This window comes from Cygnus atratus, chromosome 4 (assembly GCF_013377495.2).
Source record: "Cygnus atratus isolate AKBS03 ecotype Queensland, Australia chromosome 4, CAtr_DNAZoo_HiC_assembly, whole genome shotgun sequence".
Classification (NCBI taxonomy): Eukaryota; Metazoa; Chordata; class Aves; order Anseriformes; family Anatidae; genus Cygnus; species Cygnus atratus.
In genome coordinates this window covers 33,131,662-33,158,767 of record NC_066365.1, presented here as the reverse complement: position 1 = coordinate 33,158,767, position 27,106 = coordinate 33,131,662, and the positions used below count along the sequence as shown (strand labels likewise).

At 40.3% G+C, this 27,106-nt stretch overlaps 1 protein-coding gene across 1 annotated transcript in view; it reads right to left on the bottom strand.

Annotated features, from left to right (window-relative positions):
* Positions 1–20,362, bottom strand: part of SH3D19 (SH3 domain containing 19) — an 81,164-nt gene extending 60,802 nt beyond the window's left edge. The window contains exons 1-2 of the mRNA XM_035547062.2: positions 20,200–20,362; positions 1,770–1,809 (exon numbers count right to left, since the gene is read on the bottom strand). Of these exons, the coding sequence (XP_035402955.1) occupies positions 1,770–1,809; positions 20,200–20,290 (131 nt within the window). The 5' untranslated portion in view covers positions 20,291–20,362. The remainder of the gene's footprint in view (positions 1–1,769; positions 1,810–20,199) is intronic.
* Positions 20,363–27,106: the final 6,744 nt, after the last annotated feature.

Genomic DNA, 27,106 nt, shown 5'->3' with positions numbered 1-27,106 from the left:
AGAGCAGCGAGACATGCACAAAACCACGCTATCCTTTTAACAGTGATTTTTCTTCCACACAGCTCATCGTGGAAAGCAGAACTAACGTAACACCAATGGTCAGTGAAATTGAGAAGGTGATAGAAGATACACAGATGTTTAACAGGTTAGAAACTAAGTTCAGTGCTGACAAGAATGAAATACTGCAAAGCTGCATTTTCTTCAACACAATGAGCAGCTTGCTAATTTCTCTGTGCTTTCCATGGGAGAATTTGGAATCTGTAACCCAGACAATTTAGGGCAGTATTTTATTGTCAGGGTTGGTCCACGTTTGTAATTGCAATTCTTTGCAATTGTAATTCGGGGGGGGGGGGGGAGGGGGAAGGGGGAGAGAAACTAAAAACTTTTTCTTTTGGTTACAAATTAGTACTTCTAAAATACACTGCAGAGAGAAATGGTACTGGTGGGAAGGACCAGCCAGATGAAGTGGGAACAGACTGAAACTGTTTCAACCTTACATTAAACATTTTGATAAAATTAGATTTCCTTTTGATAATTATTTGGATACATTTGAAATTATTGTAACATAACCTAATAAAAGTTTAAGCATGTAGACAACAACTGCATCTTTTAAAGAAAAAATAAGTATTTTTAATTATAAAATACCAGTCTCTGTATTTTCTTTTAAGCAGATATGAGTAATCAAAGACAATGACAATAATTTCACTGCAATTACAGAAGCACATGTCTGGAAACAGCTACAGTGCTATTGGGGATTTGGGAGGGAAGAGACAGGCACCCTCTCTTCCATTACAATGTGTGGTAGATACAGCACATCAGCTGTGCTACAAGTTGCTGCTTACAGTTCCCTCTGTTCTTCTGACTATGAAAACTACCCCAGTGTACCGTAAACATGTAGTAACAACAACAACAAAAAATGAGACTAAAATAAAATTAAAAGGTCATGTCATGTCAGAAGGCTGGACACCAGCAGTGTCCTTTGGAAAGGCGTTTCACAAGGGTGAGCCACTGCTAGCTTCTCTGCTCAATCACCAAACTTCATTAAAATCCCATTATCCACCAAGAGATATGGAGATCTTATTCCTTGGAGAATAATTGACTGAAGAGTTTGGAAATAAGGCAAAAGGGAAAGAGATGGTTTGTTGTTGTTTTGTTTTCCTCAAATGAAAGGATAACAAGGAGGAGAACTAGAGAATTTTCAGAAGCTTAAGGGAAAATGTGGCCTTACAAATCAATAGCTTTGGAAGTCTATGGCAATTCCTGATGGAAATTCTGGATAAAAATAAAATGCGTGCACACACGTGTGTTTTGCTCAATACCTGTTTGTTTGTTTCATCCAATTTTGAAACCTTAGGTATGATAGGATCAGAGTTAAGTGTTGCTATTCTTGACTGAGCCAAGACTTATCTTCCCTGCTACAAAAGCAAACGCTCCAAAGAACACAGAAGCAAAAGTTGTAAGTGCTTCTTATCCTAAATCACAGTTTTACAAAACAACCCTGTACATGATACATAAACAAGCCTTTCGGACTTGAAGCGCTCAGAGTTACAGTGTAGTGAACCTGGTTAATTACTTGAAAAATTAAGGAATATTAAACAATTACCTTTATCAAAGTTATTTGGGTATGTTCTTACTGTTACCAGAACAGAGAAGTTGAAGAAAGGCATTTTTATTTTTTGGCTAATTTCCTAATTCATCCCATAAAAGGAAAGAAAGTAAAGAAAAAAAGGAAAAGAAGGGAAGAATAAACACAGGAATATGGTTCTTACCCTGAAGAGCGGCAGTCTGGTTTATTTCTTTCAGAGCGATCTGTGAGAAAGGAGGCATAGTATCAGCACAAAACTTGGATGTTCTTTAGCAACACTAGCACAAAAGTCTTAAAAGAACTGTCACACCATATGACTAGCAAAACCAAAAGCTGATTCTGTCATAAAACTGTTTTTCTACACTGCACTGTTCTGCCTGAGAAAAAGTAAAATCACAGCAAGCTTAATATTTATTAAAATTCCTCTATTCCAAACAGTGTGTATTTCATGTTTTGTTTTAATGCTTTAGAAGCTTCCCCTCCCTTTAGCTAAAATGAATAAGACTTTAGTTCAGGGTAAAAATAAGAGGGAGGGAAGAGGAAAAAAGCAAAACCACAGATTACTCAGCGCAAAAAAATCATTCCATGAATCATGGCTGGCAGAGTTCCCTGACAGGATGGGAGAAAAATCAGCAGTTGGTTGCAGCAACATCTGCAAATACACTGAATCCAGTGCAGCCCCGTCATTAACTCTTCGACTTCGGTGTGTTCTAGATACGGGATATTTCTGTGCTTTCAGAAAGGGTTTTGTTTATTCAATGACTACTTCAAGCAGCTTATCTGCACTAATGACATTGACCAGCAACAAACATCTACACAGTACAATCACATGAACTCAGATAAACTGCTTTTGCTGACCAATTTATAAGTTCCTAGAACCATCTCCAGATACGTTTCTACATCTTGATTGATTTCTGAAAGCTCTGATACAAAAAGAAAGTAGAAAACACTTCTAAGAGCAAGATTCATCAAACAAGCATCATAAAACAGCGTTATTAGAATTCACACGCTCAGTTATGTTGTAAGTCCAGAACATCTCTTACCGCAAGATTTTTGAAATGATAGAAAAAAGTGAGACTTGTGTCCTCCTAAAATGTGTATTTTCTAAAGTTAGAGGTTTTTTTTTTTATCATTTGTAACAAAAAGATCGACTATGCGATTAGAAGGGTGTTCTTACACCTATATATAATCAACTCTGACCATTGTGATTTTGCTTCTGGTTCCATCTGTGTATCTAGTCAAGAGAAAGCTATATTCCCCCCCCTTAGTAACAGTTTACTGAAAAGCTTCCCTACCCTGACGAGTAAGAGTCTTCTTAAAAAAAAATCATACTTACAGACTGTATTTTGAACCCTAAGCTCCGCACTTGAGCTAGAATTTCTTCTTCTTTTATTAGCATGTTTGTTCGTATAGTTTTATCTCATGTACAGAAGAAATATTCTCTTCTCCCAAGTTTTACATGCTCATTTGATTACGTTTTGATAAAGTGGTAAAAAAGATCATGTCAACAGTGCCCAAAGGAATACTAATGCTTTTTCCATCCACAGGTGCTCCTATTGAACTGTCATAGCCACAGAGCGTATAATTCATTGTCTTTCTGACTCACAGCGATCTCCATTTCATCACACTGCATGCACCTCTGTTAGCTATTAACAGCACGAGATAGCTCAAACCAGAGTTACAGCAGCAGTTGTTCTAAGACACACAGAAAAGCTCCTTCCATTTTCATCACTTGTTCACATAATCCCCTAACCTATGAGTATGCAAAAAAAAAAACAAAAAAAAAAACAAACAGGCAGTGCCTCCTACTGAAATCTGCTTGCCATCTGTTGCTTGCTACCAGCGTCCCCAGTTATTTACACAACCACCATGTAACAGCAGTCAGATAAAACCTTCCCACCTATAGTACAATAGTGTGGATGTACCAGTGAGAAGGAAGAAAAGAGTCACAGAAGATGTAAACTGAGCATATGTGGGCTCTCCTCTCAGCCCACATCCAACTGGCAGATCCACCACAGCCCGGCCATGCCTCTGAAACCTGCTCGCTCAGATCAGTGCATTTCCTTCTCTCCTTCATTTTATTGCAAAAACAAAACATTAGTGTTGTTTTTACACATTTTATTAACTGCTAAATACAGAGAAAGAACATCATCCACATATACTCTGGTCTTACCAAAAAGAACAACGGGAAACGTAATCCTGCAAGCATGCAGTTAGTTTTTTTAGAGTAGAAAATAAAACCTGTACATGCTTACAGCTATTATGAATTTAATATTCTAAATTTGTTTAGTATCAAGTGTAATAAGAGACTCAAACTTGACTCTTTCTACTTAGCACCTTAATTTTGCAATTCTGGATGTTGTTTTAATATTACGTACAAGCACCAATTCAACTAATGTCACACACCTCTAGAACATGAACACACAGAATGAACAGGCAAATCTTAACGTATATTGCACAGTACATGCATATACATACAGGTATATATTAAATATAAATGCATATACAAATCCCAGCTGAATGCCCACAGCTGGCTCTTTTACTCTGCATGTTACTTCATCAACTGAGATCTTTATGCAACCTTTTCTAACAGAAACAAGCAAGAAGACAGCATAGAGACAAAGATCTGAAAATCAAATCTTGCATTACAGATTTTCCTTCACATCAAAGAAATAAATTCCCAGAAAACACCATGGGACATGATGTGTTCCCAGTATGATACCGTACGTCCTTCAATTCTGAACTCTGGAAGGCAAAACAGCATGTCAGATTAGAGCAAGCACGGGGTGTGCACTGGACTAGCATGCACGATGAGGAAGGCAGTCCACACGCAGACACAGGAAATTTGCAGGCAAGAATTATGCTTCCACTGACAGCTTCTACCTTCAAGAAACAAGCTTCCACAGATGAGATACTTGGTCTATTTTCACCATCTCCGTGCTACTCGAGTAATACAATTCCTTACTGCGTGTGCAGCTGCCGTCAAATACGGTACGAATTGCTAAACCTTTGCTGCCCTTAAACAAATACAGCCTGTGTGGACGAGTATATTATCCTTGTTCAGCAGCAGGATACAGCGCAAGAAGTCAAGGAGCTGGCAGGTGGAGCAGATGAGGCGGAAGAAGTCAGAGACTTCTGGCTGAGGTTGGGAAGACCAGTGCCAAGTTTTAAACGCTGCAGAAGAATCAAGGAAAACATCAGGACACAAAGATCTGCTATTCATACCACAACTGTTTGGCAAATCTGGTGTTTATTTAGAAAATCATACTGTGTATATTTCATCAGTAGCATGGACATGTTATGCCTTTTTTCAGCATTCAAAACTGAGCAGCAGACATATATGTCATATTCCAGTTGCTTTTAGAAAGGGTCAGGTTTCTTTAACTGGAGACTTTTTTAGCCTTCAAGCATGGGAAAATTATCTTGTTTGTTTGCTTTTATTTTGACAGAACAATTTTTCTTCTTGAGGAAAATATAAACATAACCATCAGGAGAAAAATAACTGACACACTTTATTTCAGTCGTTCCACAAACCCAGAATAGCTGAAGATTTTGCCAAAAAGACCACCAAAGCAGAAAACAATAGCTTTTAAGTCACGCCTCTTGCCTTTGGAAGACAAGCAAAGAAAAGGGGAAAAGGCAACTCGTACCAAAGAGAGCCATTGTTTTTCTCTGTTTATTGTGCAATATTCTCCAAAGCATCTTGTTGCTAAGAGTGACTTCTACTGAAAAGTGTGCTCTCACTAGAAAAAAATTTAAGTGTAAACACGAAACGCTGTTGAAAAAGGAGCGGAAAACTAACAGACATTCTGCTGCTTTCAACCTGCAAAGTAGAGTGGGGAGCTTCCAACGCAGTAACCTCTGCACACACAGATCCAACTTCCTACCCTTAATCCCTCAGCTCAAGCTCTTTTAAAAGAAGCTGAATTGGCCGAAGAGGACAAAGGGAGGCACACACTATGTCCACTTCGGGTAAATACTGTATTTTAATCCTAACTATGGCTCTTGAATGGAGCAGCCGCCAGAGGGGGCAGGACATCCCGACACTCTCCAGGAGGAGATTTCCATTACAGCAAGCTTGTCTGTCTCTATTGTCTTTAGCCCACCATGGCACTGCAGTGGTTTCATAATGAAAAGTAGTAGGAGATGCTTGTAACAATACTTCTGCAGCAATGTCAAGCCTCTGTAAAAAAAAAAAACAGGCAACAGAAACAGTGGGCTTTTAAGCAGTACTGTTGCCAGTGGTGCTGGCAACACCAAAATACAAAAACTACAGAGAAGTCATTCTCAGAACAGGCAATTGTTGAAAGTGACTAAACAAATTGCTCCAACCCACATGCCCCAGTCCCCAAGGAGCATACTTTTGTAAGCTTCTAGGCCTTAAAGAAGCTAGGCACTAAAAATGATGCAGCAACCTTAACAAGACATCATGCAGAAATACAATGGCTACTACCATTACATTAGCAACTTCATTTTTGTAATCTTGACCAGCTGACCCAGCTGATCACTTCGCAACAGTTCCCGTTAGCCAACTGCACCAGATCAAACAGCCCCAAATTTCCACTTCAAGTTGTCAGTGTACATAAGGCCCAACCTCAAACAAAACTGCACGTTCCCTGGGCAAAAGATCTGCAGCTGTGCAGGATTTGCAGTGCTTGTTTTATTTGCACTGAGATAAGCTATAGCGGCCTCCGGTATTGCCGTATTTCTGCCTTCCATTTCGTTAAGGTGGGATGTGGCTCTCAGAGACTCCTGCTTCTTTATAGCACTCCTCTTGGGTAAGGAGTCGTAACAATGCAAATCAGTTCCAGGGTACGGAATCTACTGTAAATTTCATTCAGTTTGATTAGGAACTGCTATACAATAAAAACTGCAAGACCGAACACTTATCTATATATTTCAGTATTGTAGCAGCAGAGTCCCTTATCAGTTGTTTAAAAGGCAGGAAGCATGAGGAGAGATTAATGAGAGGCTTTGAAGAAATTTTTCTCATTTAGTTTAACGTATAGCTTTCCCTGCCCTCCAAAAGGCCACAAAACCAGGACACACACCAAGTTTACAACCATAAGGGCAGACAGTTTTTATACCTTCTTTAAATTCTACAGAATGCTGCTGAATTCCAGAGCAGTAAATTGGGGAAAAGAATGGATTACACACCCCGCTGCCCCCCAAATGAAATGTCACTGGCCTGTCCATTTTAATACTGAACGGTAACTGAGTCTTGTAGGCACACAGCATTCTTGCAGTGTTTTAGTCTTGGAAGCAATGCTTTCTTCACTCCTAAGCATGACTGATATATGGCCAAGGGAAAACCAAAAAAAGAACAAACATGTAAATATGTACAGAAGAATTCATTGAACCTCTGGGTGAATATTTAACCTTGAGACCTACTGACCACCATACAGCTTCTAATTATCCAAAGGCCATATTTTTCAATTGCTAAAGAGATTAACAGTGAACTATACTCACCTTTAAAGCCTTCTGTGTACTTGTGTGATATATAAATGAAAAAAGAATTTACTGGACAACAGGGGCCACATCTACCAGTGCTATGTTTGCTGCCAATTTGTTTTTGTGGCTGTGAATTTCTAGGCTCTTGTTCTTGCTCCAGTGTTACTCCTGCAATGCAACAGCAAAATTGTGTGGGCATCAGTGTAAGCACGCATAGCAACCATAAGAGAGGGGCTGATGCAGAGAGATGAAAGACAGGAAGGACTGTGTAAGTTCTCTGCTTCTCAAAATGGTCCATGTTGTAGTAACTTAGACCAAGCTTAGCACCGGTTCCCTGTTCTAAGGCCATGAACAATAAAAAAAGTATGTGAGCAATCAAACATATGCAGCATATCCATATGTTAAAACACTTGTAACTTCTAAAATTTAAGCAGGAAATTCAACATACATTTGTTTCTAAAGGTGTTTTTTTCAGGAAATGAGCAACTTCTGAAGGTGCAAATCAGCACATCTTTAGACAAGACATTGCAGCTGGTCAGTGCAATGTCGTTCTTAGATGATGTACTTCAGGCTCATAGGACTAAAGCATGCAGAGCTCCCAGAATCACAGTGGGAGCTAAAAGGAAACCTACTACTTAATTTTCTCGATAACTTCACAGAGTGAAGTACCAATTGACTCGTCTTTTTGATAGACTAAAGATATATAACCACAAAATACCTCCCTCTCCAGGTATTTCAGAAATGTTAAAATTTACATTTCTGAAAAGCATTTCACTGACGTTGCCAGCATTCCCAATAAAAGGAAATTATCTTTCAAGAGCATGGTACTGCCACTTCCTTCCCAGAGATGTAGCTTGCCTGTATAGGCTCTGTTTATTTCTCAGTAACACAACAGAGCTCAGTCTGACACTAGGTCTGTTTGCCATAGAGTGCTGATACACAACAATAAATAATATAAAAAAAATATAATAAGAACCATTTTAAGTTTTCTAAAAGGTGTATGGCTTGCCTTTTTTTTTTTTTCCTCCTCTTCCTGTTGAACAACAGTTCCCTAAAACTTGTGCATTCCTGGCCACAGGCAGGGACAATTTCAGGCTGAGTGCAGGGAATATCACTTCCACCATTTAAGCAATTTCCTTTGACCTACACGGTACAAACTAATCTGTTGTAGAAACAGCCTTTGTTACATGCATTTCAGATAATCATGCACAATTTTTGTGAATTCACAACCTATTTTATAACTTGCAAAAGATGTAATCTCTATTTGTGAAGTACTGATATTATATAGTAGGAAGATCATTTTTGGATACCAAACATTTTGCAGATTTCACCATTCCTTTCCCTCCAACAATCCTCCACCAACCCCACCCTGATCTGGGGGCAATGCAAAGTTTTTGGAATTTGCTTATCCAAAATAGCACCTTTCTATTTTCGAGATGCCAAAAATCAACAACAGTCTCCAGAGTAATCTTACACATTATACCCTTGGAAGTCAAGTCTTATGTAATGTGTGTGAGACATGAATTCACAATAAAGCGCTGAATGTATCAGCTACAGATATTCCCACTTCTGTATCACAGGAAATGAATTCAGCTTTAAAATAAACTAACAAGAAAAAAAAACTTAATTACTTCATCCTGTGAACCCGCTGACAGCGATGCTGACAGTACAGCTTCTAAACCTTCACATATGAATCTGGAATTTAGGTATTGTTGTTAGTGCAAGCAAATGTATAGGTCTGTATTTTGGGGGGAATTTGGAGAATAGGGGGATGAAGAGAGACAGAAAGAAAGAAAAATGCTTATTACAATAACTGATTGAAACACACTCAATCATAGAAGAACAACCTCTATAAAAAGAGAATAAATGTACCAGGCAAATAACAATATTTATTTCTCTTCAGATACCACTGAAATAGTCAATAGATTGTTAATGGAATATTTTTTGGTCCCATGTCAGCATTTATGCCAATTTTATCCTCCAAATTATCCCCAATTATCCCCAAATTGTTTACCCAGTCCAAATAAAGACAGCTAACGAGAACATTCTTAAACCTCAATTGTTCTGTAGCAAGTACTGATTTTCTATAAAAGTGCATTCGAAATTAGCCTATTAACAAAAGATTTTCCTCCAGTGACATTGATAATTCTGCCCAACAGCCACACAAAAATAAAAAATTCTAGGAAAGCAAACAGAACAACTGCTTCTCATGTACATTGGATTTTTTGTAAAATCCACAAAACAGGTTATTCTCCAAAAGGTCTCTTGCTCTTTACACTAAAATAAAGATTAAAGGATTCAGAAACATCATTAAAGGGACTTGTCTGAAGATTTGAAAAGTGGAATTGTTTAATATTGTTGGCATATACCAATAAACTGTTGGAACCTGAGATAACCCTGATCCATTGACATCGAATACACGCTTAAAAGTTGTGCATATTATATGATAATGCAGAGATCAGCATCCAAAAGTCATTTTTTAAGACATGAGTCACCTGGCATTTTGAAAGCATTTTACTGATGTGTGAGATGACTTCATACACATCCCACCCCGAGGCAAACATTAAACATCTACCAAATCCTCTTCAAGGTACCTTTGTTATGGCGTAACACGTACATGTAATATGCACATTTGTGTCCTTTGGTCCTTGAGGACCATCCTGACCAGAAGTCAGGATACAAAGCAATGTTTTATAACGAGGGAAAATAGGAGACAATGAAAGAGGGCGACAACAAGGAAATAGCAGGTCAAAAAATACAAACAGCACCCACTGGGAGCGGAGTGGCAGGCAAGCCTTCAGGAGCACAGGGTTTTTACACCACTTTGTAAGAACCTCAAGCATGCTCAACAAAAAAGAGCATGGTTTGCAATGCACAGGTTGGTGTGCTATTGTTTATTTAAAACTTGAAAGCTATGGATGACTTCAACACAGCTTACAAAACGTAAACATATACAAATCATAATGAAAATACCAGGTCTCTTTGTGAACAAAATGAAAGCTGTCACAACTTTAAGAAATGCTTTTAAAATGACCATTTATATTATAAACATACACCTTTCATTCTTCACATCTGGCCCCCCTGTTCTAGGCAAGAGCTGACTGTGCCTGTCTCTGGGCTCCTAATTACAGTATTTCTCAAAATCCTCTCATCTGTTTTTCTGAATGTTCAGCAAATGTACTTCCTCCTCCTTTCAGGCTCTCAGAAAACACACAATCGAGAGCAGCTATTATAGAAGTAATTTTTAAGGAGCTTCTAGCCTTGACATCAGGTTAGTGCACCCGGTCCTCAGTCTTATAAACGCAAATGCGGCTCTCCTTCTGCTGCTCCTCAAGGAAGCAGTTCCTCTCTACTGTCCAAGGAGAGGCTTCAAACGCCAGCAGCTTTAAACAAATGGCAAGAAGATGGCAAAGCCATAAGCATCCTGAAAAGCTGAAAACAAGGGATCCCCTGGTTACCACAGAAAAACCATGGGTTCCTGGGCACGCTGGTAATGCTACCAGAGACCATTCAAATTCCTCAGCACCTTGGAGAAACAGCTCTCCTCCCATGTGCACCCAGACCCCTCCTTTTCCCCACCCCACTCCTGTGCATACGCCAAAGAGGCGACAGAGGATCCATCACAGGCATCCAACTTCTGTAAACACATTAATAAGTACCTCTGCTTTGCTAGGGTGCCAGGAGCATAATGACTCAATTAAATAGTTCTTGGTGATGGATCCACCAACCCCAAACCAGTGGACAGGAACTGGAGAAATGAAACGTACCTAGAGTCACAGTGGCAGATACCACGCATTTCCCAGAGCGGATGCTGGTGCTCTGCAGAAAGTTATGCTTGTTACTGCTGGATACATGAGGTGTGCAGTGTTCTCCCATCTCATCATTCACTGATACCTGTCCCACTCTGGTACTGACACTCTTCCAAGCACTGTCTAGACCTGCTTAAACAGAGGAGGTAGTGGACTACAGCAGGCACCCCACACTCTCAGGTACCCCATTTTCAGGTGAGATTCATCATTCTGGTTTAGTGATTACTGTGTGTTTTTTCAGACCTACTCAGAATCATTTAAACCTTCAAGAAAGGCCTAGAAAGGTCTTGGTAAGACCTTCCAGACCACCATGTCCAACCATCAACCTGAAAGGCTGACAGCCTTACGGCAAGTGACAAAGCTTGCAGTATTTGCCATCAGATCAACTGTGGCATCTGACAATGACATTTCCAAAGCCCTAGGTAAAAGGAGAGATTTTTCCAAAGCTCTAACTTTGATCCCGAGTTCCACATTTCTATTAGTTTCTGCACTGTAAATTTACAGTGCAGACAATTGTAAAATGAACACTGAGGGAACAATTTCTTATGTGAAAGTTATCAAAATGCTGAGCTTGTTTCCAGGTATTTATGTCCCATCACTCTAACAGGATGAGCAAACAGTATTTCAATAATAAATAACATCACAGCACTCTGTTCACTCAAAAATTCTTGTAAGTGATTTAACACAGATGTGCACAACCTGAATCAATTTTCACGTGTAGATCTGTGATATTGACTGCTTGGGTTTTAATACAAGACAGACTGCATGATGAATATAAATTTATCACCTTAAGAAAACAATTTACATTAATTTTAGCTTGCCTCATGTAAATAGAAACAAAATGTTATAGCTGAAGAAAATAATCAAATAGCTTATTCTATGCATACAACATTCTGTCTAGAAGCAGAATGCATCAGAAACACCTTTGTAGGAAACACAGTGCTTGAAATTTACCTACAGCTTTTAGAATGTGATTCACCATGTCCAAAGCCACACTAAAAAAGCAAAATATTTATGGGAAATTCATCATCATAATTCAAGAATTAGTGATTATCCAGTAAAAATATCAACCAGCATATAATAGGTAGTAATTGATTACGTATAATGAAGAAGTAAATTGCGTTCCTTGCTATGATGTAACATTTGAAGATCAAAAGTATAAGTGGTGTCAAAAAGGAACCGAAGCCATGAAAGGTAAAGCACTGGGTAACTATTTAACAGAAACTTTCGTATCAGCCTCCAAGAAGTTTCTAAGGTGTTGGCTGCAGAGGATAAGCAATCCTTTTTGGAATTAAAAATTAAAACTTAGTAGAGGTTTCTTGCATACTTCATTGAAGACACTTGTAGGCAATTGTAAGACCCAGGTTACTGAACAAGATGATCCTTTTGTCTGATCCAGCATAACTTTGCTATGGGCATGACAATTATAAGCTTCTTGTCCTGTGTTTTTTAAGTTTGCACAATGGGGCATAGATAAGCCAGTATCGTGGCTCTGAAAGTCTGAGGCAATACATCCTTTTAGTTACAGGAGTGACTATATCACCCATTCAAGATCTTCTGCATGTTCTGATCCAATCACATTTTCTACAAAAACCTCAACAAGCTGACTGAGGTGGTGATTCATATACAAAATAAATGCAACACCCCCTTAAAAAGCTTAGAATAAAAATAAATAAAAATAAGCAGTAGGAAAGAAAATGAGCAGTGAGATTTGTTGCATTCAGCTTCTAATTACAGTGTGAAATTTTCAGCTTGACTTCTGTTGAGCCCTTCAGGTTGGCTTCAAATGCAGCTACTTATAGCCATGTTCCTCTGGTATCGATATGGCAGGTATAGATTTGTTGTGTCGTAACTGAAAAAATTCACAGACCAGTTAAGTTCATCTTCAAAGCATCTTATATGGAATTCCATTAAATCTTGTTAAAAGATCCTTAATTCTCAAGTCAGAATGTCAAATTGATGTTTTTAGAATAACAAGTCCAGTCCATACAGAAGTGCTGATTTACAACACCTGAAGCAGTTAGCGTAACACAGCACTACATCGGATGATCAACTTAATATTGATATCCATAGAAGTCTGTGTCTTTCAAAATTCGTAAAGCATTGGAGGAAAAAAATGAAGTTTTTCTGCTCTGTCTCATCATCTGCTAAATCTAGGCTTTCCCCCAAAACTTAAGTTTGTCTTTCACTGAGGGGAAGGATGGTTGCCAAGCATAAAGCATGGATCAACAGATGATATATGGTCTCCTCAAGTCTGCAGTTGGAATGCTTCAGTAACTTTGTGCACGCTATTTTTCAAGGGAAGAGTAAAAATCTTGTCTAGAAATCCAGCTGATGCTTCTACTCCAGTTGAAAAACTGAATATGTGAGGCAGGACTGCCCAACGGTAAGGTTGAAGGGTCCAGGCTATTTTAGATGAGCAAAGAGGAGGCAAACGAACTATCTAAAACAAGCTATCTACACAGCTGCCTGAAGGGGAGTAACAAAGATCACAAATGCAAACTCTTCCTGGTATTAGCAGACAATATAACAAGGGGCAACAGTCACAACTGTGGCGTGGGAGGTTCAGGCTTTAAGTGAGTAAAAATTCCTTTACTCGGAGGTAATGCAGGGCTGGAACAGGCTGCATGCAGAGGCTGTAAATCCTTCTCTTTTGGGAGACTATTCATGACATGACTAGAGGAAGCCTTGGTGGATGGATCTAGTCTTGGTAATAGTCCTGCTTCAAGCCGGAGACTGGACTAGGTGAGCCCCAAAGCTCACTTCCAGCCAAGGCTGCCACACTTCTGAGCCACAAAATCATCAGAGCAAGGACATTATACAATGCCCTATGCAAAGCACTGTATTTAACTAGGGATGATAAGCATCAATGGGAGATATTTATGTCATATGGCTTTAAGCACTATCAAAATAAAAATTCATGCTGCACATATTGTATGAAATACTTATTGAAACTGCATGCTCAGAACTACATTAACTTTTCACAGAAAGAGGGTTAATACCACCTCTCTGTTGTTTCCAGATTTTAAGTCAAGGCTATACAGTCAAAAGTAACTATTTACAATTTTATTTACAAATACTAAACTTGTTTCATCTGAAAACAACAGCCACTGTGGTAAAAACTTCTTCAAATCACAGAACGGTTTTTGTTGGAAGGGACCTTAAAGGTCCCAATTTCCAACCTCCTGCCATGGGCAGAGCCCAGGTTTCTTGCTCAAGGTTCTTGCAGCGATGTTCTGACTCACTCTGCCCTTTGCTGTCCATCCCCTTTATTTTGCAACAACCCTGATTTATTACTTGTTACCTTGACAGGAAGCGATTGATTGCAACACCCAGTTAACAACGTGGTTTTGGACAATCATCACTCAATGGGTTGTTCTCTTCGGCTATAATCTCACCGCTCCTTATGCAATGATTCATTTTTGTGCCTTGCTTTGGCTATAACCTAAGTGAAGAAGATCTATTTCATCACTTAAGTCTTTTACTATTACTAGTCCTTCTACAGTCTCCTTGGCTAGGAGAAGACTACTCCCTGTTGGCTATCACAAATTATTCAGTTATTTTCCTTAGAGCTGCTTTTATTTTTAGAAAGCTTGTTTCTTCAGAAGACACAACATTCTTTGTGGTGCAGTCTATGCTCTTTCCCAAGTAACTGCAAGAAGTTTTTTTTCTTGCCACTGACAGCACACTTTAATTTCAAGAAAGCATGATGAGTTTCCACATACGGGCTACATTATTATATTCCACAAAAATTTTAGTTAGCTTCTTATATTTACCTCAAGCAAGCTAGATTCCAAGGCTAGGAAATTTAGCGGAAACATACAATAATTTTGGTGGGTTATGGGAAAGGCCTAACCAGGTAATTTTTTAATACCGACATGATACAACATATTAGCACTACTTCGAGATTATTTAATAAGAACTGCATTATTTGTGCTCTTTAAATTTTAAGTGTTTTACTGTGGTGGGGCCTCAAATAATTATCAGGACTGTAGCCCTTGAGCCTGCACTGAGACTACAACAACATGAGACCAAATCCCAAGAGAAACAGGTAAGCGATGTCCAGCTGGCAATTAACCCTACCACACCTGAACTTGTGCTCTGACTAATTAAATAAATAACCAACACCCCCAAACTCTCTTCCTCAAACTTTTTGTGAGTTCTTGTTTGCACACGGACAGACTGACAGATCATAGCTATACCTTACGCATTTATTCAAGACAAGTGATCTATTTTGTCATGTTTATCTTTAGGAAGAGAGATGAATAATGGCTAACGTATACCATTATCAATAACAGATGATAAGTGATTACTTTTGCTACAGATGAGCAGAACAATTTCCAGATCAGAGCTGAAGGACAGAGACATGCAGATGATGAAGTTTCCATTTGAACAATGCTGATTTCTGTTCCATACGAAGAAGAGCTTTCTGTTTCTTAAATATAAGGTTTAGTTAAGATACAGGAACACAGTACCTAACTCTTTGAGCCACCTTTGTCCTCATCACATTTTGTCTCTGCTCAGGGTCACAGGCAGTCCCTGGAAGCTGCTATGGTCAAGCTGTTTATGTTATGATCCAGTGACCCCTAAAGAAGATCATCACTTAATCCATCTCTAATGCTGAATTTCATGAAGAATCTCACATCACCTTATTCTTTTCTTCTCAAGACTGAATACATATTTTGCATTAACTTGGGAACAACTGCTGAGTGTTCTTGTATCAAATTCTTATCTGAAAAAAAGTCCGTGATGCCTGCAAATTACCATTCACTGAATTTTATCAGCCACACTACACAAACGTACCCCAGTAATTTTTCAGCATGTTGAGCAGGGAAATATTTAACCTGAATTTGTTAGATTGGATACAGCTCATTGTTCTCAGCTTCCAAAACAAGTCAGCACCAGTTTGATGTGGGACCGTAAAGTATTGATCCAACTGTGAACTAGATCTTGTTTTGGCTAAAAACCAAAGCATTCAGTCAATCAACCAACCAGAAATAGATAATCCCACCCATAATCTGAAATTGCCCACTAGAGCTGAAAAAGTTCCAGAAAACACTTGAAATACTGTAGAGAAGCAGAAACAAAAAAACGACCAGAGATGTCTCAGTCAGCATAGCAAAAGTTGTGTGCAAAATTTACACCCAATACATAGGAACAAGCCACAGACAAGAATTTATGATAAAAAAAGAGCGATATTAAATTAAATCAAAGCCTTTCCTTGTATTAATGACCATCTATACTTTTTAATACACACACAGTACAAATCACAATAGCTCTTCATTATGAACTCAGTTTTTGTTACTGACTTCTATATTTGGCTTTCTTTTTTTTTTTAATGTCAAGTACGGAAATATCTGCTACATCCATAACAGACTACTCTTTCTCTAGGAACGCTGACCAGAATTCAAAATGAAATAATATAGATACTAAACATGTTTAAAATTGCGTGTGCACTTTAGATAACACCAGAATACTGAGACTCTCTTTCACTCCTAATGTGGCAAGCCTTTTGTGCTCAGACACACAATTAACCAATGCATTTCAAAACTAACATTTACTATACTCACTTACTCACTATAAAGTTTCTTTATTTGAGTCTGTACTCATAAAATAAAAAGCTCACCGAAACAGGAAGGTATCCAAAGTTAGACTGGATAAAGCATGCAAGTCTATGGGAAAGAGGATTTTAGGTTGTTTTGTTTTCTTTTTCGTTATTCACTTCATTAAAAACAAGCTAAACAAGAAGATTATAATCATAAAATAAAAAAGAAAAATATCCAGTAAAAATCCAGTGTTCTCTGTGACTTCCCTGAGTAAGAATCTGTATGGCAGGCATATGCAACATGAGGGTAAAATCTATCACGTTATTTTAAGATGAAATCTATCATGTTATTTTACTTACGTATATTGCAGTAAAAAAAAAAAAAAAAAAAAAGTTTCCTGAAAGACTGGCTTCCTTTCCCACAGCAGGTGGCTAGGAGATTCAGTTTAATGAACCTATGTAGCTATTTTTATTCTTCACAATTTTTAAAGAATATATCCTACTTCTACTTCTCCTCCTTACCACTTAAAGGAATTATATATAAAAAAAATCAATCATTTTCTCAAAGGGAAAATAATTTCTTTAGAAGATTCTCAAATTGCTCTACTTGTTACCTTCTCCCAGTCTTCCAGAACAAGCTAATCGAAAAGCTTTCTTGAATTCAGAGAAAACTCATCCCATTGGCATGGCATAGGTGGGGTAAACAGGCAGTCAAACAAAATAGTTAAGCTATCTAAGATGTCTGCCACAGACAAGGATAGTTCTGTTCCCACCTCATCTGGTCATATCTCCAAGTTGTCATTCCCTGCTTTTAACATCAGTTCTGGCACTTTTCTACTGCTTCAGCAGGCCTCTTCAGCTCATTAAACCAGACACACACAAAAAAAAGAAACACCCAAATCTAGACACAAAAAAAAACAAAAAGAAAGAAAAAACACCAAAACAACAGGCAAGTAGATCTCTTAACAGCTCAGTCTACAGTTTCACAGCAACCTAAACCAAACTAACTCCTGGCTGGCATAGCGCCTTACCTCCCTCCGGCTGCATGTTCCCACTCTCTTTTTTATGCCAGCTTCAACACCATCAGAACCCGTAGAAAACTATGCCAGCAAGCTGAATCAGCAGAATTGCATCCACCAAAGAGAACAAGAAAAATAGCTTCCTGCTGGGCCAGTGCACCAGAACAGGTTGGTGCAGGTCCTAGTAAGCATGAGAGCTCCAAGAGAGGCCCCAGCAGCCTCCAGGGAGATCAGCCCAGGCTGCCGCACAGCCACAGCTTCAGTGACTTTGCTCACCAGCAGGTCAGACGAGCAGCACAGCTGACACACAGGAAGTGCAGAAGCACAGATCCAAGGAAGGGATCACCCCTCTAGCAGCAACAAGCTGTTAGATGAGTTTAGCCTGCTTCATCCTCTTGTATCTGTGGTAGCGCAACCAGGACTAGCTCCCAGGAAAAATGCTGCTTCTTCGTTCAATGACGTCCTGCGTTCTCTTTCCCCAATAAAACAGCGCTAATTATACCTCTGAGTGTTTATTAAGTCAGAAGCATTTCTGAACTTTCACCTTTCAACTACCTCTCGCTTTGCAAACGCAAGTCTTCTACGTGCAGGACAAAGGTGAGCAACTGCCCTTACTTCCACATATAAGCTGAACAGACCAGAAATTTAATCTGCTCATATTTGCAATTAGGTTAACAAACTGAAATGCTTAAATTGGCAGCCAGCTGAGACGCTTTTTTTAAACTCTAAAATATACCCAGTAAGTTATTTAACACTTACGTTTGTTACCATTTTGTCTTCGTAACTGCACGTAACACAACAAAATGCACTTATTTTCAACAAGCTTGTATATTAATGTATAAGGGAATTATCAAATAAAGGAAGGGCAGCAAACTCATCCACTTGACATGATACGCTTCATGGATGCCTTAAAAAAACACTCTGGGAGTGTTTGTGCCCTGCTTTCCACTGTGCAGTCTTTCAAACAGATGGAAGGAAGGAGATACAGCCAAAGCAGAATGCTAGTCATCCACACCTACTTTACACTCCTAAGGTAAACAGTGCCAGGCCCATTTTGGAGGGGGATTGTCAGGACACAATAACAAAAGTTTCATAAAAGGAAGAGAAGGGCCCTTTATTACTGATTAGTAGCATTTCAACCAAGATAAATTCTGGGAACAGTTTGTTTCCAGAGTTTATAAAACATTCTGCTTCACAACAAGAAAGCAATGATTATATAAGTACATACATAAACTGTAGAACCCAATAGATGTTCTCCACCAGTAAATATCTCCAGAAGAAACAGCTTTAAAAAACAGATATCAGAACTAGCAGCTCACATGTTTGGCTACTGAGGAAATGGTACAGGAACCAACACTGGTTTTGCCTCCTGCCCTCGACGAGGCGAAATCCTGCACACGTGCCAAGCCACGCTGGCTCCTGCTAATCCTGCACCTGCCCAGGAATGCTCTGACATAACCAGGGTTGTGGGAAGCCACAAAGCCTGTGTGTTGCAAACTCTGTTCTGCATTGGGAGCCCTCAAATTGCTGTTTTTCTCATCTGCAAGAGAATACTCCTGTTGCTCAAATGGATACAGAACCACATGAATTGTAAAAGTTATTAGAGCATTATGGTTTTATCATAATTAGTAATTGCCAGAATATTTGGAATTAAATTTTAAATATGCAGTGTAGCTGATATTTTCCCTGGAAACAGTCTTTAAGAAAACAGTTCATTCTGGAAAGAATTTTACAGTGAGAGAGGAGGAAAATGCTGCATTTACCAACTTTGTGAAGATAGAGAAAGTGATATAAGCATTGCTTTTCAAATAACGACAATCAAATTAAAGAAACTACTTCAACTGCTGCCAAGATCCACTGGATGTCATTGTATCAAACAAAAGCTTTCTACAACCTCCAAGTCTATCTATAAAGCCATATCAACCTGTTTGCTCTCAAGCTCCTGTCTCCATGCCTTCCTATACACAATAGCTCTAACCTCCTGTTTGCCAAGGCCTGCAGTCCTTACCTGCACGGAAACATATGCAATTTTGTATATAATTTTTACACCTAGATGTTCCATCCACCTTGACATTTACAAGAAAAATCAGTAACGTATTTTGTTTCCTGGTAAGGTATCTCCAACATCTGGACGTGTCTGGTGGACAATGCGTGTCTACCTCAGTGTTAGCTCGGAGAAGCAGGCTATCAGAGCCAACTTCCTGATCACTCTCTGAGAGCACGCTTTCGGCTCACGCTGGGCAGCTGTACAGATGCACCTGCCCTGAATTAATTTCAGTGAAACTGACTGGGATGACACGCTCCAGCAGTGCTGCCCATGTGATCCAGCTCCCCCAGGGAAACCCAGTCCCATTGACCAGGCTAGGGCTAGTCACAAGTCAAGGTGCAATGTGGGGTCACCAGGTCCTCAGTGCCAGCTGTTCCACCCCACATACCCATGCCAGTTAGGATAGGCTCCATGATGACCACAGTGGCCACCACACCACGATCCCTAGTCCTGTGGCCTCTCAGGCCAGCAGAGCCTTCTGCAGCAGGACCTGCTCCCGGATGGCACGTGCCACCAGGGCTCCAGCAGCGAGGAGCCAAGCCCTTTGGTGGCTTGGCCACACCGTGCGGGTTACCGTGCCTGGAAGAGCTGAAACCCTCTCTGTCGCTGCCGGGGAGGCTCCAGGGGTGGCACCGGGCCTCCTCACGCTGCCCTTCGCCCTCCCTCGCCCTCCCGCCCGGGGCCAACGCCAACACGGGCACCTGCAGCCTCGCCACCCCGTGCCCCCGGCCCCGGTCCCTCACCTGCCGCCGAGCCCAGGGCACCCCTGCGGTGCCTCCTGCCCAGCTCCCGCAGCTCCTCCTCGTCCTCCTCCAGCCTCCAGGCTTCGGCCATCGGCGAGGGGCCCGCGGGCGGCGGCGCTCAGCAAGCGGGGGCTGCCATGGCCAGGGGCGGCGGGTGAGGCCGGCGCCTTCCCCTCAGTGCCGCCCCGGCCCCGGCCGGGCCTGCCCCGCGCTGCTGGGGGGAGCCGGCGGCCGAGGAGAAGGAGGAGGAAAAGGAGGAGGAAGAAGAGGAGGAGAAGGGCAGCGGAGGCGCCGGCTGCCCTTCCTGCCCATCCGCGGCTCGCCGCCGTCAGCAGGAAGCCCCGCGGCCGCCTGGCACCGCCGCCGAAGGGGGAGGAGGAGGTGGCGGGGGGAGGTACCTGGCGGCCGCCGCCGGGGGCACCGCCACCGCTCCCTCCCCTTGGAAAGAGAAAAGTTTAACAGGGCGAAAAGGCCGCTGACTGCGAAGGGGTGGCCAGCTGGGGTCCCGGGGGCGGCTCGCTGAGGGGCAGGCTTCATGGCGGCAGGGCCGGGGGGTGCAGAAATGCAGCCCGCCCGCAGCCTGGGGGGCTCCCTGGGCGAGGGAAGGCCTTCAGCTGATGGCCGGCCTTAACTCGAGACCTGTAGGGTGTAGGTTTTGGCTTGGTGTTCACAATACTCACGGATAAGTGATATTATGGATGCACTTGCAACCAGTAGGTACACACTTCCAGCACAGAAGTGATATGCAGAATCTGGCTGTGCTTCAAGTTGGACGCTTTAAGCTCAAGCTGTAGGTTAAGTTTTTTGCCTTTTTTTTTTTCTTTCCTGGGCCTCACTTGCCCATAACTAGAACTGAAATAACATTGCTTCTTTGTGTAATATGATTGTAAAACCTAGTCATAAATGTTTTTACAGGTGACTCCACACTGGGCATCGCTGAAAGAAAGCATGTGAGGAAGTAAAATTCAGCTTCAGAGCAGGTGAAAAGTGGACGCTAAATAAAGTATGTGACCACAAATTAGGCCAGGAAGATACAACAAAGCACTGAGTAATCCTAATGTTGAGCAATATCTGTGTTTACTCACTAAGCACCATCTACTGTGCTGAAAAAAGTACCACGCAGGAAGAAAAAAATGTATCACAATACATAAAATACAAATGAACGGCCATGTGTTTCTTTGTGTTTCAGTGCCTGACTTTACAATCATCGCTCCTTAACAGTTATTCTGTTTTGGTTTTCCTCTTTAAGTGCTTAGTGTTCAAGGGGCATAATAGTTATACGTTAGGAGGATGTAAGGCTTTATGCTGTAAAAGCACACAAAGCCAGGCATAAAACTGAATGTACAGTAGGACTATATTACAAACAAGTTAAACCTGCCACTACAGGCATGTGTTCTCAAAAGCCTCATGCTTCAGATGACTTCTGCATGGGTGGATTGCATGTTAGCCAAAAGATCTCACCACACAAATTCCAGCGCCAGATCAACACCTTGTACTTGACCTAAACTGGATATGTACTTCCCCAATGGGGTGCTTCTGCTGCAGATACTCTATAGGGGTGTGCCACGCAGCCTTACCTGCAACAACAACAAAATACACAAAAAAGAAGTTCAAACACAAGAAGTATGAGGAACAACACCAGAGGAGAGTAAAGTTGATGGTATGTGCCTACATGACAAAAAATCTCCCACATGAAACAAATGGGATGTGTTGTTTGTATTCTATTTCTTTGCAATGGAGCCCAAATGCAGCACCTGTATTCAGCTCCTAAACACCACTAACCACAGCATGATAAAAACCATCAATTTTCTGCTTCCTGAATATTTATTTTTAGTACTATGCGTTTTATTGCTGGGGAGAGAGGAGGGAGAATGAAGGGAAGCTTACTATCATGAAAATTACCAAGGAAGGAAAAAAATCAGAAATATATGATAGAACATTATACAAATTCGAAGAATCTGGAAAATTTAATTAAACTTCCAAGCATATAAAACTGAAAAATACATTTGGAGAGATCCTAGGTCTATGAGAAACATGCTGAACAAAGTCATTCTACCTGTGATTATGGAAACATTCCCCAAAATATCAAGAAACAGAATATGGAAGGATCTTGGGTATTTAATGTTGATAATCATCAAGAGTTGGTTTGAGTTCACAGAATTAGCTTAGTTCACTAAGACTGTATCGAAGCCCAAGTTTTGCCAGCTGTGCATCACGCAGCCAAAGTAAGGCTTCTGGAGATGAAGCTCCAGACAGAAATATGGCAACAGTTGGGGGCCTAAAATTATACATGAGGTAATTATGGACACCGTGGAAAAATGGATAACAAATGTAATAAAAACAGTCCTCCATGTTCTTAATATGGCTGATACACACTTAAAAGTGCCCAGAGAAAGCCCTATGTACAAAGGAAAGCACAATACGTAGGTTATACAACATGATGAAGTCTCTGAAGCACCAGCGTGGCCATATAGCAGGCTCTGCCAGCAGGAAATGCAGTTGGGACAGGGACTGAGTTTCAGAGCTAAAAGAGGCGTTTGAGAAGTGCCTTGAACTGACTGAGGACAGATTTCACCAGAAAGGAAGAGGTCAAACTGATACAATATTGAAGTGGATACAAGATTCAGGTAGCAGTAATCAGCATACTACTGGAAACTACTGGAAACAGTTTCCAAGCAGTACTACTGGAAACATATCAAAATTGCCAGTGTTTAAACAAAATTAAAATGCAAAGCAGCATTGCATGAAATACTTGAATCAGATTTCTGATCCTTTTCTTGCAAAAGCCACGCAATAACACCTCCAGCTGGAGGCTGCTTACCAGAAGGTAGAGCTCTTCAGGATATGTTGTCTGCAGGTACACTGCCTGTGTGCAAATGCCACAGGCATTCAAGCTTGGAGGGTTTTTTTTCTGGGTGGTGTGGGCTTTAAATGCCTGTAGAACTAGTGCAGGTAGGGTAATATACAGGAATGTGCAGGATACTAAATTCTCATCCTCTTCATTTCTCTCAACAGCAAAATCTGCTAGTATGCAAGGACTCTTAAGGACACAGAGACAGAGGGTAGATAGCTAGATCTCCATTTCTTACAAGTAATTATTACAAGCTTTAACGAGGCTGCAGGAGATACATGGTGCTGACGTAGTGCTCCTGAGCACCAGTGGCAGCTGCAGCTTAGCAGGCCCAGTGACACATCCCGACACAGCCCCGTACCTGGGTAAGCAGTTTCTAGGTGGAGAGAGCTGTGCTTTTGGGGCTTTAGAGAAGCAGCAAAGCCAGTTGTCGAAATAATCAAAACAACCAGAGTTGCTGGCTGATCTAAAAATAGCCTAGGCCAGACAGAGTAATTTGTGATAATTTGACTCAGATTGGAACACAAGAAGAGAGTTCTGCTGGGTTGCTGCACCCAGGGGAAGAGGAAAAAAAGGTGGTGGAGGGTGTGTGTGTGTGACTGGACCTAATATTGTCAAGCGTAGCAAAAATGAAAGCCATGCAGGAAATTCTCCCCAGAAATTCAAAGAGAAAAGCTCCTCTTTTACTTCTGAGCAAACAGAAATTACCAAAAAGGAATAAAAAGGGGGAAAAAAAGTAAATAAAGTTCCAAAAGTTAAAGAAAAAAAAAGGAAGAGCACTTGCTCTAGTATCACATAGTTGAGAAAAACACATCAGCATGTGGCATATGCTGCTCTGAAGCCCTGTGTGAAATACAATATACTTATGTCTTACAAGCAGGATGAAAGAAAAAAATTGCATTCTTGTACTTCAGTGAGAATCTCTGCTGTGTACATGTGCGTAGGAATAAAAAGACCTTTGTATATTTTCATAGCTATACTTCTCCAAGAAAACGAATCTTATTGTCTCAGAAAGTCTGTAATGTAGCTGCTAGAATCTGGATATTTCTCACCGAGATTCTGCCTTGCCACATGCATCTTTGCTGTAATGTACATGCTTGGAATTTCACAACGGTAGAGCAGACGAAGGAAGCAACTGGCTAAATGGGTCTTTGTACTCTCTGCTGAGCCCTCACAATTAGTTGGCTTGGCAGTTATTATTTTTTAAGTATTTTGTTCTGATTTGCATCCCTGGAATTGCTGCTTTGTTTGGCCCTGCAAAAAGACACTGTTTTTCAACAAAAAATATCAGCTCTATAGTACTGCTTAATTGAAGTCGCCCATGTAGCCTCAATGTCTATTCAGGTTCTGCAACACAGCTGAAGCCTGCGATGAATGTGTCAGTGTTTGGCAGAGATACAGGAGCCTCAGACCACAAAAGAATGCAGACAAAAGATTTTCAAAAAATGCAAAGGATGAAAAAGAGTGTTTGCAAAAGAGAAAATGTAGCCTTTGGACATGACAACATTATTTTTGTTCTGCATAAAAATAACAAGGATCTCGTTCAATAGATGAATGACATTGGCAATATAGCCAGTATAGGAAACAGACATTGTGGAGGGCCAAGATCTGATAATTCGATCTCCATTTGTTTTCAGTTGGTCCAATGGGTTTTCGTGTAGCTGGAGAATGACATATCAGGAGCCTGCAGGCTTCCTGAAATGTCTCCAGCTAAGTGTGGGTTCCCCCGCATTGTTACAGCTGGTTGTGGTTCCCATCATATCAGCAGGATGACAGACTAAAGGTAGATGGTTTTGTGATGAATGAAGATGATAAAAATAGAAGATTATTGATTTCCTTGAATAAAGACCTTCCTGACTGAAACACTGGGAAATTACCTTCACGTGAAACTAGGGATTTGAGATTGCTCTCAAAAAATGACAAGGATCTCTGCATGAAAGGATCAAATCCAATAATTTCAAAAGACCTGAGACTATGGTGACATTTGCTAAAAGACTGGCAGTAAAGAGGGCAAAATGTATTCAGAGGGAGATTTTTACAGTTGTCGGTTTTTAAATTAGTTTTACTAATAATTTCAATTACTTTTGCTTTTTTCCAAACTTATTGGACTAAAAGCAACCTTTCCTCTCCTATCTTGTTATTTAGCAAACACCTCCAAACAGTGTTTTTTCTCTTTTATTGCTCATTATGACTCATGCGGTAATAAACCTATTTATTTCTACAGCCTCCATAATTAAAGGGAATGACAAGAAGAAGTAGAAAACTGTGAGGAAATACAGAAGGGAAAAGAACTGCTACAGAGGTGAATGTTCTTAGTAAGAGAGGCTGTCAGGGCCAAATTGATCTGTAGTTTGTGCCCTGAAGTATTAATGGTTACTCTACAACCACAGACTTAGCGGACAGTGCTGATGTTGTGCTAAGTGGGCTGGCAACAGCATGATGTAAGAAGTATTCTCACATTGGACACATGTGAGTCTAACACCTAAGAATATACAAAGCTAGCCCCAGGATGCAAGTCCAGCTTTTCTGCTGCAGTTTGCATTTTAGTGCAAAGAGCTGACAAGGGAAAAACTTAGGGAAGATAGCAAAAAGAGTCCTAAAGAATTTTCAAAAAGTGCAACGGAGTTATAAATTTGTCCACTGCAGTAAATCTAGAAGTTTCCCAGAGTACTGAAATTGGTTACAGATACGAGGAACTCTGATTGTATTTTCTTCTGTCCTGCTGCCATGAAATGCAGGCAAACTGCCTCCCACTGGATACCAATATGACCTATTAAGTGGGTAATCTTCACAGTTTAATACAGGATTTGCAGTCTCCTATTTTGCTTTGTTTCATTTTGTTTTTCACAGTACCACCCGTGATCAGCCAGGCATGCTATCATGTTTTGCTTGTGCTGAACACCGACACAGTTCATTCCTAGCAGAAGTGTTTGCGAAGGCACGTTAATATTCAGCAACAGGGTAATTTTGCAATTAAATAATTGTATGATAATTACTAATTTGTGAGTTCAGTGCCAAGAAGTTTAATATTAATGAGGTTGTAACAGTCTAGTTACCTTAATGGGTGTTTACTAATGGGAAAACATTTTTCTAATGTGAAGGTTTTGCAGAAATCCAAAACAGTCTATCCCAAATGGAACATTGCAGGTTTCCAACTTTCACAAAATTATTTTGATCTGTTACAGTTGTCTTTCAGTTGTACATTCAACAACACGCAGCTTCTTAAAACAATTTGTTTTTAATAAGAGATGAAGAATGGAAAAAACAGTTTGATAACTTTGATTGAGTACTTGGCTAGGCCCCTTGACAGAATATTGGATGACACCTGCTCATTTTAAGCCAGCCAGCCAAACGTGGTGCAAGATGCAGCCGCGTTTTTCTCAAACATGTATTTTCCAATTAATCTGATAGGGAAGGACTTGCAAACCTCAGTAGCAATTAAGGAAAAATAAAAACACTCCTAACTGATAGTATCAGTCCTGTCTTTTTCAATTTTTTTTTAAATTTTTTTAACCACAACCATTACTCTAAACACTAAATGCCAATAGAAGAACAGATGATGACAAGCATCTCTATCACCAGAGCCTCCATACTGGCTTTATTGAGGTTTACAGTACGGGGTTTATGTATTTCACATTCATGCTTGCAAGAATCTATTTTGCTAGGCTTTTAGGGGTACTGCACTTCAGTTATACGTACTTATTTAAATGACTGTAGTTTCTGAGCTGACAACTCCTGAGTAATCAAGGGGATACCTATATTTTTAGATGGTTGGATGTAAAAATGAGTTGTGGAACTATGCTTTCTTCTGACTACCAGAAACAGTTTCATGTTATTCATACATTGCAACTATAAAGCAATCTGTTGTTTTCAGTGTCAATGACAGGCCTCTTGCTAAACCCTTTGATATTGAGGTTTGTTAGCAACATAGGCCACCAAGAGAGGTCCTATCCTAACTTTTCAATTCCTTGTTACTTGCATATACATATGTACATTCACAGGGTTCAGGAGTTTTTTCCCATACTCACCAAGTGTAATCATAGCATTGCATTATTC